Consider the following 20,040-nt stretch of genomic DNA (forward strand, 5'->3'; position numbering starts at 1 on the left):
TGGTGAAAAATATTGACATTTTCTTCAACGTCTGTAAGCAAATTACACTATTTTAATACAAGAATTGTGAGAGTACAAAACGCAATGGAACAGGTAGTAACAACTGCTGGAACCAAAGTGAAGTACATGTGCAGATGTATCAGTTGATTAAAATTTTTATGAACTGTGGTAATCTACAGCTATCGCTGGTACTTGACGTGGTGAGCGGTCTGCGAGTGTCAGTGTGCGACAGGCTAGTGGAGTGCACGTCGGAAGCAAGAAGGACCGGCGGCTGTCTAGCTCCTCTGGCTGTCCCGGCTGTGGAGCTGCCGCAGCAGTGCGTAGTACTTGTACGAGGCGTTCACCAGCTGCAACAGGCGCCACACACTGCTCTGCAACACTGGAGGTATCCGCTTCTACTCGCTATACACTCTACAGGAGCTGCTTCAGCTGCATCTTAATTTTACTGTCTTGTGGTAGAATACTCGAAAGCGCACATTAGACATTAAGTTCTCTTACGTGAAGTGAGCTGACTTATAGCTTCAATACATTACATTTATTTTCACCAACTGCGACATAATAGTGTATACAAACAGTGATCCAATACTGCAAAATGCTTTTTTATTCCACTCTCTGATCACAAATGAATTCTTTAGACGATGACCGGTTTCAGTCTGTAATGGTCATCCTCAGATCTTTTTTACACCATGCCCTAAAGTGATACGGCCATAATGGCATCGTCAAAACATATGCTGATTATATTTATTTGTTTTGCCGATGCCATTATGGCCGTATTACTTTAGGACATGGTGTGAAAAAGATCTGAGGATGGTCATTACAGACTGAAACCGGTCATCGTCTAAAGAATTCATTTGTGATCAGAGACTGGAATAAAAAAGCATATTACGTTTATTGTTTATACAAAAGAAACCATGTTTTAGAAATGTTTCAGAGTTACTACTATCTGCGTTTTTAATATAAAGCATGATTTATATACACCATGTTTCAAAGTCCTTTCATCACTCGTCTAGGGCTAGTAGACCACGTCACAGGAAATAACTTTTGTTAGAGACAAAACGTTCGCTGACACTTCCTGGCGGTCCTTTAGTATGTGTTATACCCCTGGGAGGCGACTATGCGTAGGAACTCTTCTGCGAGCACATGAAATTCGTCTTGGCTATAATCCAAATACCTGCTCCGTGTGAAAGGGGTTGCGCCGAGAAAAATTAAAGCTCCTTATTCACTTCTAAAATATCTTTCTCCGCTTAGAGACACTCATTCTTGAAGTTTTCGTGTTGATAATCATCTGCCAGTTCCTGGATCAGCTATTATGCAGCACATCACGTTAGCAGACCCAACTAGTTCGGTGAAATCTCATCCCACAGCGGCGAATGCTAAAGGTCGCCTACCGTCGACGGGAAGTGTCAGTGAACATTTTACCTGTAACAGAAGTTTTTCCCTATGACCTACCAGTCCCACACGTTAGATGCAAAGAGATTGAGAAACACACATGGGGTGCAATTTTGTCATATGATGACATATTGGAGACCGTGGCTGTTTTTGAAGACAAATGTTGATCGTGTTAGGACAGCAACCAGCCACAAATTTACTTTGAGTTCCTTTATTCAAAGGAAACCGTTACCGGTTTCGAATCGTTGCGATTCATCATCAGACGGTTTACACACACCAAATGTAGAAAGAAAGCGTGTAAACCGTCTGATGATGAATCGCAACGATTCGAAACCGGTAACGGTTTCCTTTGAATAAAGGAACTCAAAGTAAATTTGTGGCTGGTTGCTGTCCTAACACGATCAACACATGGGGTGATTCAGGAGCAATTTCACATAATTTGTAAAGTGATTGTACACGTAAAGATAAACCGAGAAACTATGAGATATGTCCAATTTTCTATCGTTACACAATTGAACTGGAGCAGGTTGAGGGCTACGAATATCTGTGAACGGATATGAAGACAGTTGTGAATATTACTAACCGAAATCCTGTGCAGGTGCTGTAGTCGATAGAATACCATTGGAACAAATTAATAATCCATTATACAAGAGGTTTGGGGTTCTCCAACAAATGACAGGTCTATGAAAACAGTTTTGAATATTACTAACCGAAATCCTGTGCAGGAGCTGTAGTGGATAGAATACTAGTGGGACAAATTGCTAATCCATTATACAAGAGGTTTGGGGTTCTCCAACAAATGACAGGTCTGTGACATCACATAGAGGCAACAGCTGCATGCTTACCCAGCGTGCAATCATGGGTTTGGTCAGTAAGCAGTCGTGAGGCCAGGTGCGTGTCGTGCTTGAGTGTTGTATAATTGAACAAATCGACTGTGTCCATCAGTACCAACATGCTGCATACGTCCATCCATGCAGAATACGTAGACATGTTTGTGTACGGATATTGTAATGGCAGTGTCGTGCGGATGTGACTAAATATTTGAGATGATTGCCTGATCGACGATCCCCCCGTGCCAGGGTATTTCTCAGGGTTTTTCACACATTATTTGAATCAAGAACAGTACCCAGTTTACACATAATTTCAGAACGTAAGGTTGCCCAGTCAGTTTAGTAAAGGGAATACATTATTGCAATGGTGCAACAGAGTCCCACCACCAGTACACAGCGCATCAGGCATCAGCTTTATCTTCACAGACGCGAGTGTGATGTACGGCACATTCCGAGGGCTTGTACCCATTCCATGTGCAGCCCATGCAACATCTGTATCTATGTCACTCAATAAGCAGATAAGATTTTGTGAGTGGTTGGCTGTACACTTTACTTACAGACGAAGGAGCATTTACACGCAATGGTATTTAAGCACTCCAGTTCTCATACATGGGTGATGGAGTACCCACACGACACTTGGGAAACAAGATTCGAAGTTAGGTTCTCAGTGAATGTCTGGTGTGGTATGACTAATGTCCTGGTGATGGGGCCAGCCAAATGGCATGACAGCCGCAGCATACGCACGTTTCCTGCTAGAAGACCAATCCACACTTTTGAAAAACTTGTCATTAGAGAAAATGTACCTGCAACATGATGTATCACCGATTCGCTGTACCCGACAAGTATTTCAGTATCTGGATATCACATTTCCTCGGCGGTGGATTCACCTTGGGGACCCATTAACTGGAGTACCAAATCACCTGGTCTAAGAGCATTAGACTTCTGTTTACAGGTGTGGTTAAAGTAGGATGTGTACGCTGTGAGAATGGATACACCTGAATAAATTGTCACTCGGATCCCTGAAGCTGTTGCCCGCACTAAAGCCCACCGAGATGCTGTTCGATATGCAACACAACACACAAACCAACACGCTCGCAAGTACATTGAAATGTGTGGGGGTCTTTCCGAACACTTCTTGTAGGACGGATCAGTTATCCATCCCACCACTATTCTATCTATCACAGCACCTACACAGAATCTCGATAACTATTATCGCACTTGTCTTCATAATCAGTCATGGATGTTTGTAGTCTTCTACATGCTCCAGCTCCGTAATAATCGAAAATCCGACACGTGACTTTTTAGGTTTATTTTCACATGTAGAATCACCTCACAAATCAGGTGACGTTCCTCCTTAGTGAGCCTGTATATCTGTGTGCGTGTGTGTGTTTCAAAGTCCCTGCACCAAACCGTATAGACGCTGAAGTGACAAAGGCCATAGCATAGCTGTATACACGTATAAAGATGGCTGTCATGTCGCGTACACAAGGTATGAAAGAGCAGTGCAGTGGCGGAGCTGTCATTTGTATTCAAGTAATTCATTTGAAAATGTGTCCGACATAATTATGGGTGGACGACGGGGATTAAGAGATTTTGAACGCGGGATGGTAGCTGGAGCTAGACGCGTGGGATATTCCGTTTCAAAGATCGCTAGTTAATTCAACATTTCAAGACTCACAGTGTCAAGAGCGCCGAGAATAAAAAGACGGACAATGTAGTGGCCGACGGGCTTGAATTAATGACTCAGAGCAGCGGCATTTGCATGGATTTGTCAGTGCTAAAAGAGAAGCCACACTGCGTGAAATGACAGCAGAAATGTGGGACGTACGATGAAGGTATCCGTTAGGACAGTGAGGCGAAATTTGGCGTGAATGGGCTATGGCAGCAGACGATCGAAGCGAGTGTCTTTTCTAACAGCACAAAATCGCCACAGCGCCTCTCCTGTGCTCTAAACCTTATCGATTTGACCCTAGGTGACTGGAAGACTATGGTCTGGTTGAATGAGTCCCGATCTAATTTGGTAACAGGTGATGGTAAGGTTCAGGTGTACTGTCACACACTAACTGACTAGGAAATCTCAATGGACTAAAGGAACACACAGGAAAACTGTAGGCAAACATAATAATATCGTACCTTGCAACTGCTAAGGCTGAATGGCAGAAAGAAGTGTAGGTATAGAAACTTTTCAAAATACGATATCTGATAAGCCATTCGCACTAGAATCCTGCAACAAACACCACTCACATTCTACTTTTCCATACTTCTAGTTTTTTAATGTCGATAGGCATTCTTCCATTTAAAAAACGATTTTTTGCACAAAAAATACACTTTCTAAGTATTATTACAATCTGTTGATTTGCTAACAAGACGAGCCCATAACCACCAATCCATTCTGTGAAAATAAAACATCAAGAACACTTTCAATTTCCGTAACATTTGCGATGCAAGTTCTAGGTAATTCATCCTGTATAGATGAGGCGCACTCAAATGAAAACCGAACACTCAGCAGAACGGGACCATGAAATGGTTCCACTGAAATGAAACCACTACACGCATTAAGACATTTATCCCACAGGGAGAAAAGACGGTCAACTCCCGTTTCGTAGAACGCTGATCCACAACCATACCCACTCTTACACTTCCTCGTTCAACGGAAATAGACATCAACGTGTGTCTTTCTTCAGGCTGCCAAAGATGTTAAAATTCCACGGTGAAAGATCCGGGCTGTACTGAGGTTATTACAGGGTTTTCCAACCATATCGCTGAAGCGTAACCTTCATCGTATTTGCAGTGTGGGGGCGGGTTTGACTGGCTAAATTCTATGCTAATTAACTCGAAAACGGCGCAATATATAGGTGTTTTGGTGGTGTCATCCCAAACAAATCCTGCTCATGACGTCTTCGATACGACGCCCAATGCCGACCGAATGCTTCGATTTGTTTCCCTTTTCAAACAAAGTGATTTCTCACTCAGAGTTTTACGTGCACATTCGATATAGCGCTGCCATATTAGTCTAGTGCTATATTCTCTTTATAGATGTATTAAGAGAAGCAGTACTCCAACAGCGACCGAGCAGCGCGCTTCTGCATGGGGACAGCTGTCAGGGAAATGCTGTCGCAACTAAGTTCCTGGCTATTTCTCGTGATTTAATATTCCTGTTAATACATATCGATATAACCAATATCGTACTAGACTAATTTGGGGTCCTCTCTGTGTAAAACTCCACTTCAAAAATAATTTTCTCTGTAACTGGAAACAAACCAACGCATTTCATCGTCGTCGGGCGTCGCATGAAAGACTTGATGAGCAGCATTTGTTTAGAGTATTTACACTGACTCCAGCTACACGATGCAAAAAAGAAATTACGTACAGCTGCCAAACCACCAGAGAAAATGCGCCTGAGAGCTCTTACATATATTAAGTGGACTTCAGAAATAAATTGCATATGTAGTCCCACTCTTCGGCAAGGAGAGTGACGCGCTGTCAGATTATCAGAGGTGAGTACGTGTTGTAGATTTCCTGTAGACACATTTCTGGTGGGGTAATGGTAACATGTGTATCATAGTGTGGGAGTGAAATGGGGCGACAACTGGAAACGTACTTCATAGATAAAGTGCGGGGGAGACTAAAATTCTTTTGGGCCAGAAGCCTAAATTGCACTCAGATTCGCCATGAAATTCTGCTGGTACATGAACCAAATGCTATGTCACGTCCAGCAGAAGTGAAATAGTGTCAACAAGCGGACCAAGGCCATGCAGTCGTGGGTGGCTCTGATTGGGAAGGAAGGCCACCGATGTAGACGACAGACAACAATGTCAAGGCAGTCGAAGAGGTGATTCGCAGTAATCGCAGAATTTCCAACAGTGAGTACGTTAACACAGTTGTTCACGATTGGCACCATGACCAAAGAGCGGATTTATGTTGCCGAGGAACTGAATGACTGGTAGAAAGTTCTCACTGTTGTTTACAGAGACTTGTTGACTATGTTAAAAAATAGTACGATGCATTCGTGTTACTTTGGAGTGTAGTACAGCATTCAGTAAAAGGACTCTGCCTGTCATAATAATATGTAATAATGTGTAACATTCTTTTTAATGTTGTACATATATATTCTTTCAATTATCTATAACTTGTATTTTACTAGTGCTACTGCAGCTGATCATTCGAACTCTTATTTTATTCTTAAATACGCATTACCTGCTCCTGTTGTTCTGTGTATTTACTACGCAGCTGCTCGTCACTGCTTCAATCATTAGGCACTTTGTTCAGTTTATTCGCACATTTAATAAGTCCATACTCCTGTTTTAAAAATATATTGATTTCCTTTCGTCCGTATTTTCTCATCTCTAGAGTTGTGGTAGCTGCCAAGCTTAAAACGGTACTAATTTTAAATAAAGTAGCTTGTGACGAAAGCATTCGTATTTGTTACCTACTACAATACATAGGTCGCACGTCTGCTCCGCAGGGCCAGACAGCCTCATTTCATGATTGTCGGGATTGTAACAATTTTTAGATTACCTGTTTCTTGCTTCAGACAAGCATAATTCACTAAACTTGGCATTACCAGTATTTTCGTTTACTGCCAACACCTGATTGTTCTGCAAAATTTTTCAGAAACTTCTCTTGGAATTTGTTTAGCACTACTTGAAAATACATCTGCATCCTGCCACAAATGAGGAACAGCGATATGCACATATACAGATGGCTGTAGTATCATCTACACAAGGCATAAAAAGGAAATACAATGGCGGAGCTGATACTTGTAACCAAGTGATTCATGCGAGAAGGTTTTCAAAGTAATTATGGCCGCTCGATGGGAATTGACAGACTCTGAACGCCGAGTAGCAGTTGGAGCTAGACGCATGAGGAACTGCATTTCGAAAATCATTAGGCAATTCAATATTCAGATATCCATAGTGTCAAGGAAATTAAATATGTAGAACAGTGTAATAAAATGGTAGCCATCACTTAGGATAAACACTATCTATGAACGTAAATTAAACTCACTGTAATTGTACTATCAACTGTACTTATTTCAGCTTTTATTTAAGATTCACCATTAATTTATCCAGCAACAAACGGAAGAAAGGAACGTTAAGACACAACGTCCCTTTGACAATGAGAAGATTAGCGATGAAACACTAATTCGTATTGGGAAGGATAGGGAAAGGAGTCCTAGCATTTCTCATAAGCCAGTTAGAGTAACCTCAGAAAACCTAAATTTCCGAGTCAGGATACAGTAGATTTTAGCTGCCGTCTTTCCGCATACGAGTGTATTGTTAACCGATGCGCCACCCCACGCACTTGGTTTGTGCGGTTTTCAGTGCAGTCAAGATGAAACATTTTTTAGTCGTAGTCGTCTCTCTGACTTGCACTATAATTGTTTCGTAGCCCTTCTAAGCCAAACACTGACCAGTAGGTCCTTAGCTTTGGTCCTTTACACCGTATCATGTCAACTCAAAGTGCAGTATGAACGAAATAATCACTACAGACGCCACATTCGTCTTGAGAGTTTCAGCAACAGTGTTAATATTTAAGATAATTCACATTTATTGTTCCGGCTCAGTTACACATTTTTAAAATTGTTTTAGGTGTTTAGATCACTCAGGATCATTTTCGGTTCTAAGTAGTTCCTTCAGCCACCCGTCTTGTCTACTCAGAACTACGTATCACAGTAGTCTGATACTTTGAGTAGACCAGACGGGTTACTGACGCAACTATTTAGGTTTTAAGTTGATCCTGAGTGATAGAAAAATGTAATCTAATTCAAAAATGTCCAACTGACACGGAACAGTTCTCGTAAATCTATAAGGGAGGGAGTTTTGACAGACAGATTGAATGGAACAAGTAACAAAATAAAAGTTACTACGCTCCTCAGTAGTTGTAACAAACGATCTACACTTACATGCAGGGGGCATAATACGTCACAATTAGCATTGCTATATGACGAACAGGACTGTTTAATTAGCTTAGTAGAAGAAATTTGCGTTAACCTACAAATGAAATATTTATTTATTTATTTGTCCTAGTCCGCATTTTTGATAAGAGCCGACAGTTTCTGAACAACGTACGTTAATGTGAATCATTATATCTATCATTTTAGAAGGTTTTTCTATATTGAATGGTGAGCAAAATTTGTAGTATCTATTATTTCATCTTTTTCCTGTTTTTGCTTGTGCTACTCTAATATTTCCATAACTTTCTGTAAACTACATTCAGTTTCTCCTATCAGAAAAAGATCCGTAGGTATCCTTTACTAGAATCTCTTTTAAACAATTTTATTACCTTCTTTTCCGCCTGTTGCTATTAGTGCTGTTTTTTTTTGGTCATCAGTCTACTGACTGGTTTGATGCGGTCCGCCACGAATTCCTTTCCTGTGCTAACCTCTTCATCTCAGAGTAGCACTTGCAACCTACGTCCTCAATTATTTGTTTGACGTATTCCATTCTCTGTCTTCCTCTACAGTTTTTGCCCTCTACAGCTCCCTCTTGTACCATGGAAGTCATTCCCTCATGTCTTAGCAGATGTCCTATCATCCTGTCCCTTGTCCTTATCATTCTTTTCCACATATTCCTTTCCTCTCCGATTCTGCGTAGAACCTCCTCATTCCTTACCTTATCAGTCCACCTAATTTTCAACATTCGTCTATAGCACCACATCTCAAACGCTTCGATTCTCTTCTGTTCCGGTTTTCCCACAGTCCATGTTTCACTACCATACAATGCTGTACTCCAGACGTACATCCTCAGAAATTTCTTCCTCAAATTAAGGCCGGTATTTGAAATTAGTAGACTTCTCTTGCCCAGAAATGCCTTTTTTGCCATAGCGAGTCTGCTTTTGATGTCCCCCTTGCTCCGTCCGTCATTGGTTATTTTACTGCCTAGGTAGCAGAATTCCTTAACTTCATTGACTTCGTGACCATCAATCCTGATGTTAAGTTTCTCGCTGTTCTCATTTCTACTACTTCTCATTACCTTCGTCTTTCTCCGATTTACTCTCAAACCATACTGTGTACTCATTAGACTGTTCATTCCATTCAGCAGATCATTTAATTGTTCTTCACTTTCACTCAGGATAGCAATGTCATCAGCGAATCGTATCATTGATATCCTTTCACGTTGTATTTTAATTCTACTCCTGAACCTTTCTTTTATTTCCATCATTGCTTCCTCGATGTACAGATTGAAGAGTAGGGGCGAAAGGCTACAGCCTTGTCCTACACCCTTCTTAATACGAGCACTTCGTTCTTGATGGTCCACTCTTATTATTCCCTCTTGGTTGTTGTACATATTGTATATGACCCGTCTCTCCCTATAGCTTACCCCTACTTTTTTCAGAATCTCGAACAGCTTGCACCATTTTATATTGTCGAACGCTTTTTACAGGTCGACAAATCCTATGAAAGTGTCTTGATTTTTCTTTAGCCTTGCTTCCATTATTAGCCGTAACGTCAGAATTGCCTCTCTCGTCCCTTTACTTTTCCTAAAGCCAAACTGATCGTCACCTAGCGCATTCTCAATTTTCTTTTCCATTCTTCTGTATATTATTCTTGTAAGCAGCTTCGATGCAACAGCTGTTAAGCTGATTGTGCGATAATTCTCGCACTTGTCAGCTCTTGCCGTCTTCGGAATTGTGTTGATGATGCTTTTCCGAAAGTCAGATGGTATATCGCCAGACTCATATATTCTACACACCAACATGAATAGTCGTTTTGTTGCCACTTCCCCCAATGATTTTAGAAATTCTGATGGAATGTCATCTATCCCTTCTGCCTTATTTGACCGTAAGTCCTCCAGAGCTGTTTTAAATTCCGAGTCTAATACTGGATCCCCTATCTCTTCTAAATCGACTCCTGTTTCTTCTTCTATCACATCAGAGAAATCATCACCCTCATAGAGACTTTGAATGTATTCTTTCCACCTATCTGCTCTCTCCTCTGCATTTAACAGTGGAATTCCCGTTGCACTCTTAATGTTACCACCGTTGCTTTTAATGTCACCAAAGGTTGTTTTGCCTTTCCTGTATGCTGAGTCTGTCCATCCGACAATCATATCTTTTTCGATGTCTTCATATTTTTCCTGCCGCCATTTCGTCTTAGCTTCCCTGCACTTCCTATTTATTTCATTCCTCAGCGACTTGTATTTCTGTATTCCTGTTTTTCCCGGAACATGTTTGTACTTCCTCCTTTCATCAATCAACTGAAGTGCTGTTACAACTATGAATACAACTCCATACTTTGAAACATCCTGGCAGATTAGAACTATGTGCAGGACCAAGACTCGAAATTGTGACTTTTGAATTTCGCGGGCAAGCGCTCTACCAACTGAGCTACCCAAGCACGAGTCATGACTACTCTGAACAGCCTGTTTCCGCCAGTACCTAGTCTCCGATGTTCCATTCTGAGTTCGAGTCTCGGTCCACCACAGAGTTTTAACCTACCAGAAAGTTTCATATCAGAGCACACTCCGCTGCAGAGTGAAAATTTCATCCTGGAAATGCATTCATCACTACTACTACTACTACTACTACTACTGACACAAATATTACTAGGCCTTGTTGAATTTGCTTCTTCAACGAGTACTAAAACGTATGTTATAAATATAAATACTAACTCTTATATTGAACGTCTACTACGATTATAGGTGAAGTACTACGTCGGACACAGTATTCAGATAGATGATTGCAAGTATTTTAAGCATTTTTCTTTGTCTGACTTCCGCGTTTACTTCGCTTGTCATACGAAAAAGAGAGAATCTTATGTAGCACTCATTACAAGAATACAGATTTTATATACATCCGCAGGCCTTCACTGGATTTTGTTTGTTATTTCACCGTGACTAATATAAAGCAGTACCGTTTCAGCCTGAGGTGTCAACGGAACTACTCCCTATCAGCAATCCATCAGCAGGTAATCAGTACCAGAGAACGAGGTAATTGAGTGGTACAGACTTTAGACTCCCATGCCGCAAGAGCAAATTTAAAAGTTACATATGGCCATCAACAATAGGTTTTCCCTGGGTTTCCTACATTAAGCGTTTCCGGATATAGTGACTATAGAAATGTGATGGTCTAATTCGAGTTTGTGCTAACATCAAATGTTGCCAGTTTTACACCCTCTTTTGGTAACCAGCGGTGCTCCTATCCTGTGATGCAGAATTTTGTTCCGTCTTTTACCCATACGCTGCTCTCTCTCTCTCTCTCTCTCTCTCTCTCTCTCTCTCTCTCTCTCTCTTTTACCCGTTTTTGTAAATCTTCGATTGCTCGGCGTATGTTGAAAGAGAAGTTACTCTTGGTCCATTTCAAACAGCTGCACCGGCGGTGTTCATTAGCGAGCTAATTAACGTACGCCATATTCCCGGCCAGCCATTCTGCCGACGGCTGCTGGCGATTCTCCGAGGCCGCAGGGGTTCGCTCTTGGGTGTCCTCCGGTGCAGAACTAACGACCGTGGCCGCCCATCCTCGTATACAACGCGCTGCTGATCGTGAACACCACTCGTCTGTCTGGATCCATGTTTTTACTTCTCATTGCGATTGTCTGCAGCCGTACATGTACTTGTATTACACGATACTGACTTCCCCCACCTATTCCTCCCACCGAATTAGCTTTGTCGATCCACTCACAAAGAGAAACTTCCCTTCGGATTTAGTCAGAGTCGTCATTGGCCTTGCCTGCGTTGTACATCTCTCATAACGTTATATGCAAGCTTTCACGTTATCCATTTATTTGTCTTTCGTAAACACATTATTTTTCGCAGCTGTCACACTTATAGCTCTCAAGTTATTTTGGCTCAGGAAAGGCGCGAATATACGAGGAAAGCTAAAAATTGTTGGAAAACAGTCTTAAATTAAGTATTCGTTTTTTCTTATGAAAATGTGTCCTACTGGTGAAAGGAGGCAGAAACTTTCTTTTACACAGAAAATGTTTGAAAATGATTGATCCTTTTATACTAGAACTGCCAAATGATTGAAGATAGAAACTTGGGATGCATTTTAACTTACGCATCAAACTGTAGAGGCCATAGAAAAGATTAGTTGGTGCGAGTTGTAAGGTACCGTTCCATTTACTGGCGGTAGGGATGTCGCTGGTGAGTACTCCATGCTCCCTCCGTTACAGGAGTAACGTAGATTGGTGTGCTGTAAAATGCCTTTTTCCAAAATTGAGAGAAAATACCGAAAAGTTCTTATTTCAACGGGATGGAGAACCGCCGGACAGGTACCTGCATGTAATTGCATTTCTTAACTATCAGCTGCTTCAACGTCAGATCAATCACAAGAGGCTTACAGATCTCGTACTGCAATATGGGCCTCCAGTGTTGTCTTTATCTCGAAGTATGCGGTGTCCTTTTTATTGTGTATGAATGAATTCGTCTATACGCCTCTCATTCCAAAAACTTTGGGTGGGCTGCAGCTCTTCGTAGCAATACATGTGAACGCAGTAACTCCAGACGTACAAAATTAAACGACTTGTCTGACTACCGCCAGCGGACGTTTGTCGCACATCAGGTGCAGGGACTGATGTGTTCCTACTGCTGCAACATCACATAAGCCATTTGCATCCTCCCACCCAGATAAGTCTTTTTTTTTCTTTTTACATTTGTACTCCTTTTGCCTAAAATTGAGGGTACAGTCCTCACTAAGCCAAATGTTTCCCCTTCTCGGCACATGCAGTTCTTGTGAACATTGAATGAAACCTTTGGGCCTGCAAGTTTGTGCAGGGGATGGACAAAAATACAGATACACGAAGAACAGCGCATTACCGTGCGTAGCAGTAAGTCAGAAAAAAATGGGCATTTAAAAGATATTCAGGTCGTCTCGGAATGAGTAAAGGCAGGTCCTACACGCTTTTCAAGGGAAACTTACCATTGTTTCTGCAAAATAGTGGCAAGTTCAGGTAAGGATGATGGAGGTGGGTAGTGACCACGCACTCGTCTCTCCAAAATAAACCGCATAGGTTCAGCAATATTGCGATTTTGTGACTGTACCTGCCAGGGGAATTGCGGCAGTTCATTCTCGTACTGACAAAACTAGTCCTGGGCGATGGGAGCGGCGTCTTGGAACATAGCATCACCAATGGTGAACATTGTATCATGGGATGGAGCTGATCAGCCAAAATGATCACATAATGCTTGTAGAGACCCATGGAACTCCACAATTTGACTGACCAAATCATCACCAAAACCCCGTCATGTTTCACTCTTGGGATGTAAACTCGACCAAGAGTTGCAAATAGTGAGAAACAAGACTTGTCCGATCAAATGACATTGCTCCATTGCTCGCTAGTTCAGGTTTCATGATTTGGCACCTGTTCCAAGCATTTGCATCACTTGTTTTAGAGTTTCAGCTCGCCTCTAATTCCTTGTTTATGGTGCTCGCTTTGTGCTATCTTGGTGCTGTTTGAGTTAGCGAGTGCGACATTCAGTTCTACAGTAAGTTTCGCAGCTGTCGTCGTCTCATTTGTCGTTACAGTCCTCTTCAATCACCACCTGTCACGATCAATCAACACACACATTCGTCCACGTTGAGGCTTGGCGGATTGTGGCTTTCTGCTTTCCGTGTATCGCGTATGAAGCTTCGGTACGGTGACTCTCTAAGCACCAAACAGAGGCCACCTTGGTCAGGGAAGCATGCACCATACGAACGTGAACAACTGGCTAACGTTCCGAACTCGCTTAATTCCGACGTAATGTCCTCACAACTATACAGAAGACTGTCCTAACCAGCAGTGACACTTTCAACATACTGAGGACATTGCACAAGTGCTTTTCGCGCTCAGATGCAACAGCGCTACCTGTTTGCTTGGCTAGCTAGCATCTTCATTCATGCTAAACCACGCATTTCTCGCGGTGGTTCCATATTTTTGTCCAAGTTTATATTTGCATTTACGTAAAACAAATACCCTTGTACGATGGATGATTATTTTTGGGGGGCAAGTTAAAACTGTAGAAGATATAGACTCATAGATCAATTTTATTGAAACACACTGCAATTTGAAGAACGTATATAAACTATCATATACGTGAGTGATGATGACAGGAATTGTCGTTAAGAGAACGAAGAGAGTTTTTGTTTTGCGGGTCATAAAAGTTAAACATGTTGTAAGCATTAGATTGCAAAAGGCTTGTGTTACAGAATGCAGTGGTCGCCGAACAGCAGAGGAGTGACAAGACAGAGACTAAGTGTAGATTTAATTTTGGAGCGCTTGCTTGTGTTTATAATTTTTCGAGGGCGAGGAAGAGCTGTTGACTTTCCACGAATGTCTTTCTACAACACGGCGGCTGGCAGCTGCGGAACTTACCCATACAAATGTAGCCCTGCTGATGGGGTACATGCGTCCCGCCGTGAGCAACAGTGGCTTCTGGGCGCGGCACATCAGGATCCTCATGCTGCGCTTGAAGCGAGCGTTTACGTCGAACCATGAACTGTTGTAGGCGGCTGCGCACACCGCCTCCCCCTGGCGAGCAGGCAAGGGAGGAACACAGTCAGTCGCTGATGATTCCAGCACCTAGAATTAAGTTTCTCGCGAAAAAGTCGAGATATCATAGTGTTTACATTCTGGCTATTAATCGAGACTCTGTTGCTAAATATCCACATTCACAATTGGGTGTTCTTTTTTTTTCTCCCAGAGTTACAAGATTACAGCTTCATTTAATGTCTGAGGTGTCATGTGGTTCAAGTAAGTAAGAAAAATTTTACGATCTGTTTTCCTACTCTACAACTACAGCACAAGTAAAACATATATCTGAACCACTACTACTGTCACCCTCCCCACACTCTCCCTCCTTCAGCGGAGGCAGCTTGCTTTGTAATGCTGGATTATGATGTCATTCTTATTGCTTCAATCAAGATATACTGCATAGCTACAAAACGTTTTCTGACTCATATTTTCCATTATTTGAAATTATACTGAAGGCAAATTATATGGAAAGTTAATTAAATGAAAGTGATCATTGGGGTCCCTCTTAGATTGCTGACTGTTTGCAACAAATCACGCTTATAGTTTTATATTGATTTAGCGAGGCTGGCATGGAAATAGAAGGGCTAAAATTATTCAGTTACAAAACGCACCATAGAAATGACAAAATAAGTGTTGATGAGGATGTTACTGTACGTACAGTGAAATCTATATCATACTCCGAAAGCCACCTAACCGTGTGTGGCCGAGTGTTATTTCTGGTACTACGAACTGATCCCCTCTTCGCAGCTTCACTAGTAATGACGCGCGGGAAGAATGATAGTCGGTAAGCCTCTATATTGGCTCCAGTTTCTCCAATTTTGTCTTGCTAGTCATTTCGTGACGGATATGAAGGAGGAAGTAATACCTTGTCTGACTCTTCCTGGAAAGTGCTCACTCGAAATTTCGTTAGTAAACCTCTCCGTGATGCAGGACACCTCTCTTGTAAACTATACCACTAGAGTTGGTTGAACATCTCTTGTAATACTCTCGCGCCGACTAAGTAGCGCCTTGACAAAACGCCTCGCTCTTTATTACATCTTTTCTATCTCTTCTATCAGTCGTACCTAGTAAGGAGCCCAGAATGATGAACAGCACTCAAGAATCAGTCGAACTGGCGACTTGTGAGCAACTTCCTTCGTGGTTGAGTTACGTTTTCTGAACATTCTTCATAAGGATCATAGTCTGCCATCTGATTTTACTACTACTATTTTCCTAATATTTGTTTATATTATCATTCCACGTACAGTCATTCGTAGATACAGAGTGACGCAAATAGGTGTTAGAAAGATTTTGTCTGCTATGACGTAATAATTTTTTATCGTTTTGCTCTAGCAGTCAATCTGAAATTTGATACAGAAGGCTTCCAAAGTGGTTTCCTCTTTCAGCAATGATTGTATAGAGCCTTTAACTAAATTCCGTGACTGAATTCCGTGATGACTTCTGAAGAACATCATCTTCGGCTGCACATATTTCTCTGGAAAGGTCGTGGAGTGTTTCAGGAACATCTTTCAAGACTCTGCCCTTCAGCTAACCACATAAGATATAATCAAGCAAGATTAGATCGTGTCTATAAGGGCACCAACCCACACCATGTCCAATGAATGCAAAAGTGCACAAGGCAACGATCCGATGTCTGAATGACGCCTGAAGAAAACGGAAGACATCTGCAGACGATGTGGATGTGCTCCATCCTGCATGAACAAGTAGTTTCGGAGCATTCAGCGTCGTCGTACAGCCGGTACGAATTCATGTTCCAGGACTCGTCTGTATTTATAGTCTGTGACAAGTTCCTCAAAAAGGTGGGTCCGGTAATGCGTTTTGCACAGATTTCGCACCAAACAATAACTTACTGGGGATGAAGGTGAACAGCAGCTTGAACGTGCGGCTTCCATGTACCACTGTTCCAATGATGATGGTTCAAATGGTTCAAATGGCTCTGAGCACTATGGGACTTAACATCTGAGGTCATCAGTCCCCCAGAACTTAGAACTACTTAAACCTAACTAACCTAAGGACATCATACACATCCATGCCCGAGGCAGGATTCGAACCTGCGACCGTAGCGTCGCGCGGTTCCAGACTGTAGCGCCTAGAACCGCTCGACCACACTGGCCGGCTCCAATGATGATGCTTCCATTCTGAAATGTGAACTGAGACATCAGTCAGTGAGGTATATAATTTTCAGAGCTGTAATACAGCAATACCACGAGGAGAATTATTTACGGCATACGATTAAATCACAGTAGGCAAACACTTTTCAAGTCGTTATTCTGCGCCACCCTGTATTCAGATAATGTTCCCAACAACTTGTCATCAATAGCGTAGTTGTGGACGTCATTCTGCAAATCGATACTCTCTTCTGGCGCTGCTAGTTTCTTAGAGACAACGCATCATCTGCGTAGTGTCTCAAACAGCTTCGGATGATTTCTACTAATCATTTATATACACCGTAAACAGTAATGATCACATCATACTTTCTTGGGATACTCCGGAAATTACCTATACCTCTGTAGATTTTATTCCGTTAAGAGCAACATGTTGAGTTCTGTGTGCAAGGAGGTAAGCTCGTATTTTTCCAGTAAGAGGCAGTGCGAGAAGGTGTAAAATGGCTTCCTGAAGTCAAGGAACATGGCATCAGCCAGAGCGCCGTTGTCTACAGTGTTATGGATCTCATGTAGGAACGGAGGTAGCTGGGTTTCGCAAGATCTCTGTGTCTGGAATCCATGTTGATTTTTATAGAGGATATTTTCGTTCTCCTAAAACGTCATAATTCTTGAGTATAAAACACGTTCTATAATTCTACAACAGATTGACCTCAACTATATAGGCCTATAATTATGTACATTTGTCTTACGATGGGACTGACCTGTGCTTTCTTTCAGTCACTAACAAGGGAACATCCCCATCGCACCCCCCTCAGATTTAGTTATAAGTTGGCACAGTGGATAGGCCTTGAAAAACACAGATCAATCGAGAAAACAGGAAGAAGTTGTGTGGAACTATGAAAAAATAAGCAAAATATACAAACTGGGTCGTCCATGCGTAAGATAGGCAACATTAAGGGCAATATCAGGCGAGGAGCGCCGTGGTCCCGTGGTTAGCGTGAACAGCTGCGGATCGAGAGGTCCTTAGTTCAAATCTGCCCTCGACTGAAAATTTTAACTTTTTATTTTCAGTTTATGTGAAAAACTCTTATGTTTTCATCACTTTTTTTGGAGTGATTATTACATTCACAAGAAAACCTAAATCGGGCAAGGTAGAAGAATCTTTTCACCCATTCGCCAAGTGTACTAGTTAGGTGGGTCGACAACATATTCCTGTCATGTGGCGCACATGCTGTCACCAGTGTCGTATACAAAATATCAGACGTGTCTTCCTGTGGAGGAATCGGTTGACCTATGACCTTGCGATCAAATGTTTTCGGTTCCCATTGGAGAGGCACGTCCTTTCGTCAACTAATCACACGGTTTTGCGATGCGGTCGCAAAACACAGACACTAAACTTATTACAGTGAACAGAGACGTCAATGAACGAACGGACAGATCATAACTTTGCGAAAATAAAGAAAGCAAAATTTTCAGTCGAGGGCAGATTTGAACCAAGGACCTCTCATTCCGCAGCTGTCCACGCTAACCACGGGACCATGGCACTCCTCGCCTCACATTGCCCTTAATGTTGCCTATCTTACGCATGGACGACCCAGTTTGTATATTTTGCTTATTTTTTCATAGTTCCACACAACTTCTTCCTGTTTTCTAGATTGATCTGTGTTCAGTTTTTCAAGGCCTATCCACTGTGCCAACTTATAACTAAATCTGAGGGGGGTGCGATGGGGATGTTCTCTTGTAAGTACCCTTCTTTGCTCCTGTGACCTGCCATAACCTGCTGCTAGAAAGTGAGCAAATTCTTTAGCATAATCTTTGTAGACTCTTTTAGGTATCGCATCTGATGCTGATGCCTTTCCACCATTATAAGTGATTATATTTGCTTTTCTGTTCCGCGATTGACCATCGCAATGTCTGCCATTTCAACATTCGTACGATGATTCAAGTAAGGGTGAAACAAAAGGCCGAAATGGAATACCGAGTTCAGTAGTTCGGCCTTCTCTCCGGCATTCCGTTGCTGTGCCAATATCGTCACTGGTGGTTGGTTCATTGCTTGTAAATCTTGAGGCAATACTGTCTGAATAAATGTATTAGCATTTAATGGGAGTCCATCACTCCCTCTTTGTGGGTTTAACATAATCGCAGTGGCTACATGGTGTACTGTCGTAACGTGTTTGGTTTTTTGGATTGAAGTACTGATGAAGTTGATCCTCACTGCTGAACAATGGGTGCACGGAAATGACAGACTGTAGCAGGTACAATAAAACGTACACTCGATCCATTACGTCGTTTTGAAGGAGACCTTGGTTTCAGGAAGTGTAATTATAGACAGACGAGAAAAATTCAAGTGCCACAGACTTTTATGTGTTATAAAAAAGTTTCCTGTTACACAAACACTGCCCGAGGAAAAGACGGGATGGACTATGAAAGCATTACTAATAGCTGCAAGATTACGAGTGGCTCTTACATCTACATTCTACGCCGTAAGAATCGCTAAAATCTCTTACGAACATTTGTCTCAGTGATATATCGATTGACACACAGCATTATGTTATTAAAAAAGAAGTACTGCCCTCTAACAGCACTTCAACAAATGTAAATAAAGGAACACGAACTAGGTAATCAATATATCCGTGCACGAAGTATTTTCAGTGGCCATCTCAGTTTCTACTCTGGTGTGAAGCGAAACACATCCTGTAAACTGTAGCTTGAATACAGTCGGAATGATCTCCCTCGCAGTCGAGTGACTTATCGTTACGATTGGTTATGCTCAAATGAACACGAAGAAAAGCATTAGTCACAAATAATAAATAAGTGAGCGTTGTGAACTGTACCAAGATGGTCATGCGTCCCTGGGAGAATGATCAGCACTGGGTCCTCTCCCCCCTCCGTCTTTTGCCTGTAATTTTTCCTATGCATGTTCCGAAAACTTTGTAAGTAAAATAAAAATTAAGTATTATAAAAAAAATACTTAAATGAAGCCCGTTGATGAAAAATGTTACACACAACAAATTGAATTTGAGATTGTAGCAAATAAGATGAATTGTATTAACTTTCTAAAGAAATTGAAATTAAAACAAAGTTTGTAGCTAGTGGCTGCTGTTCATTGGTTAAATAACATACACACATCAAAAAAGTTTTGCATCACCCCGGTTCCCCCAACTCCTGAAGACAGGCGTTGACTGTGGATATTGTATCGCAGACACAGTCCATTTAACTGTTCAGAGATGTCACTAAACTCGCCCCAAAGATGTAAACAAAC

General features: G+C 41.8%; 1 protein-coding gene across 1 annotated transcript in view; it reads right to left on the bottom strand.

The window, feature by feature from the left end:
• Positions 1–275: 275 nt before the first annotated feature.
• The window catches only part of LOC126456204 (odorant receptor 43a-like), a 38,984-nt gene continuing 19,219 nt past the window's right edge, over positions 276–20,040 (bottom strand). The window contains exons 3-4 of the mRNA XM_050091957.1: positions 14,515–14,721; positions 276–347 (exon numbers count right to left, since the gene is read on the bottom strand). Of these exons, the coding sequence (XP_049947914.1) occupies positions 276–347; positions 14,515–14,721 (279 nt within the window). The remainder of the gene's footprint in view (positions 348–14,514; positions 14,722–20,040) is intronic.

Source organism: Schistocerca serialis, chromosome 2, assembly GCF_023864345.2.
Source record: "Schistocerca serialis cubense isolate TAMUIC-IGC-003099 chromosome 2, iqSchSeri2.2, whole genome shotgun sequence".
NCBI classification, from domain to species: domain Eukaryota; kingdom Metazoa; phylum Arthropoda; class Insecta; order Orthoptera; family Acrididae; genus Schistocerca; species Schistocerca serialis.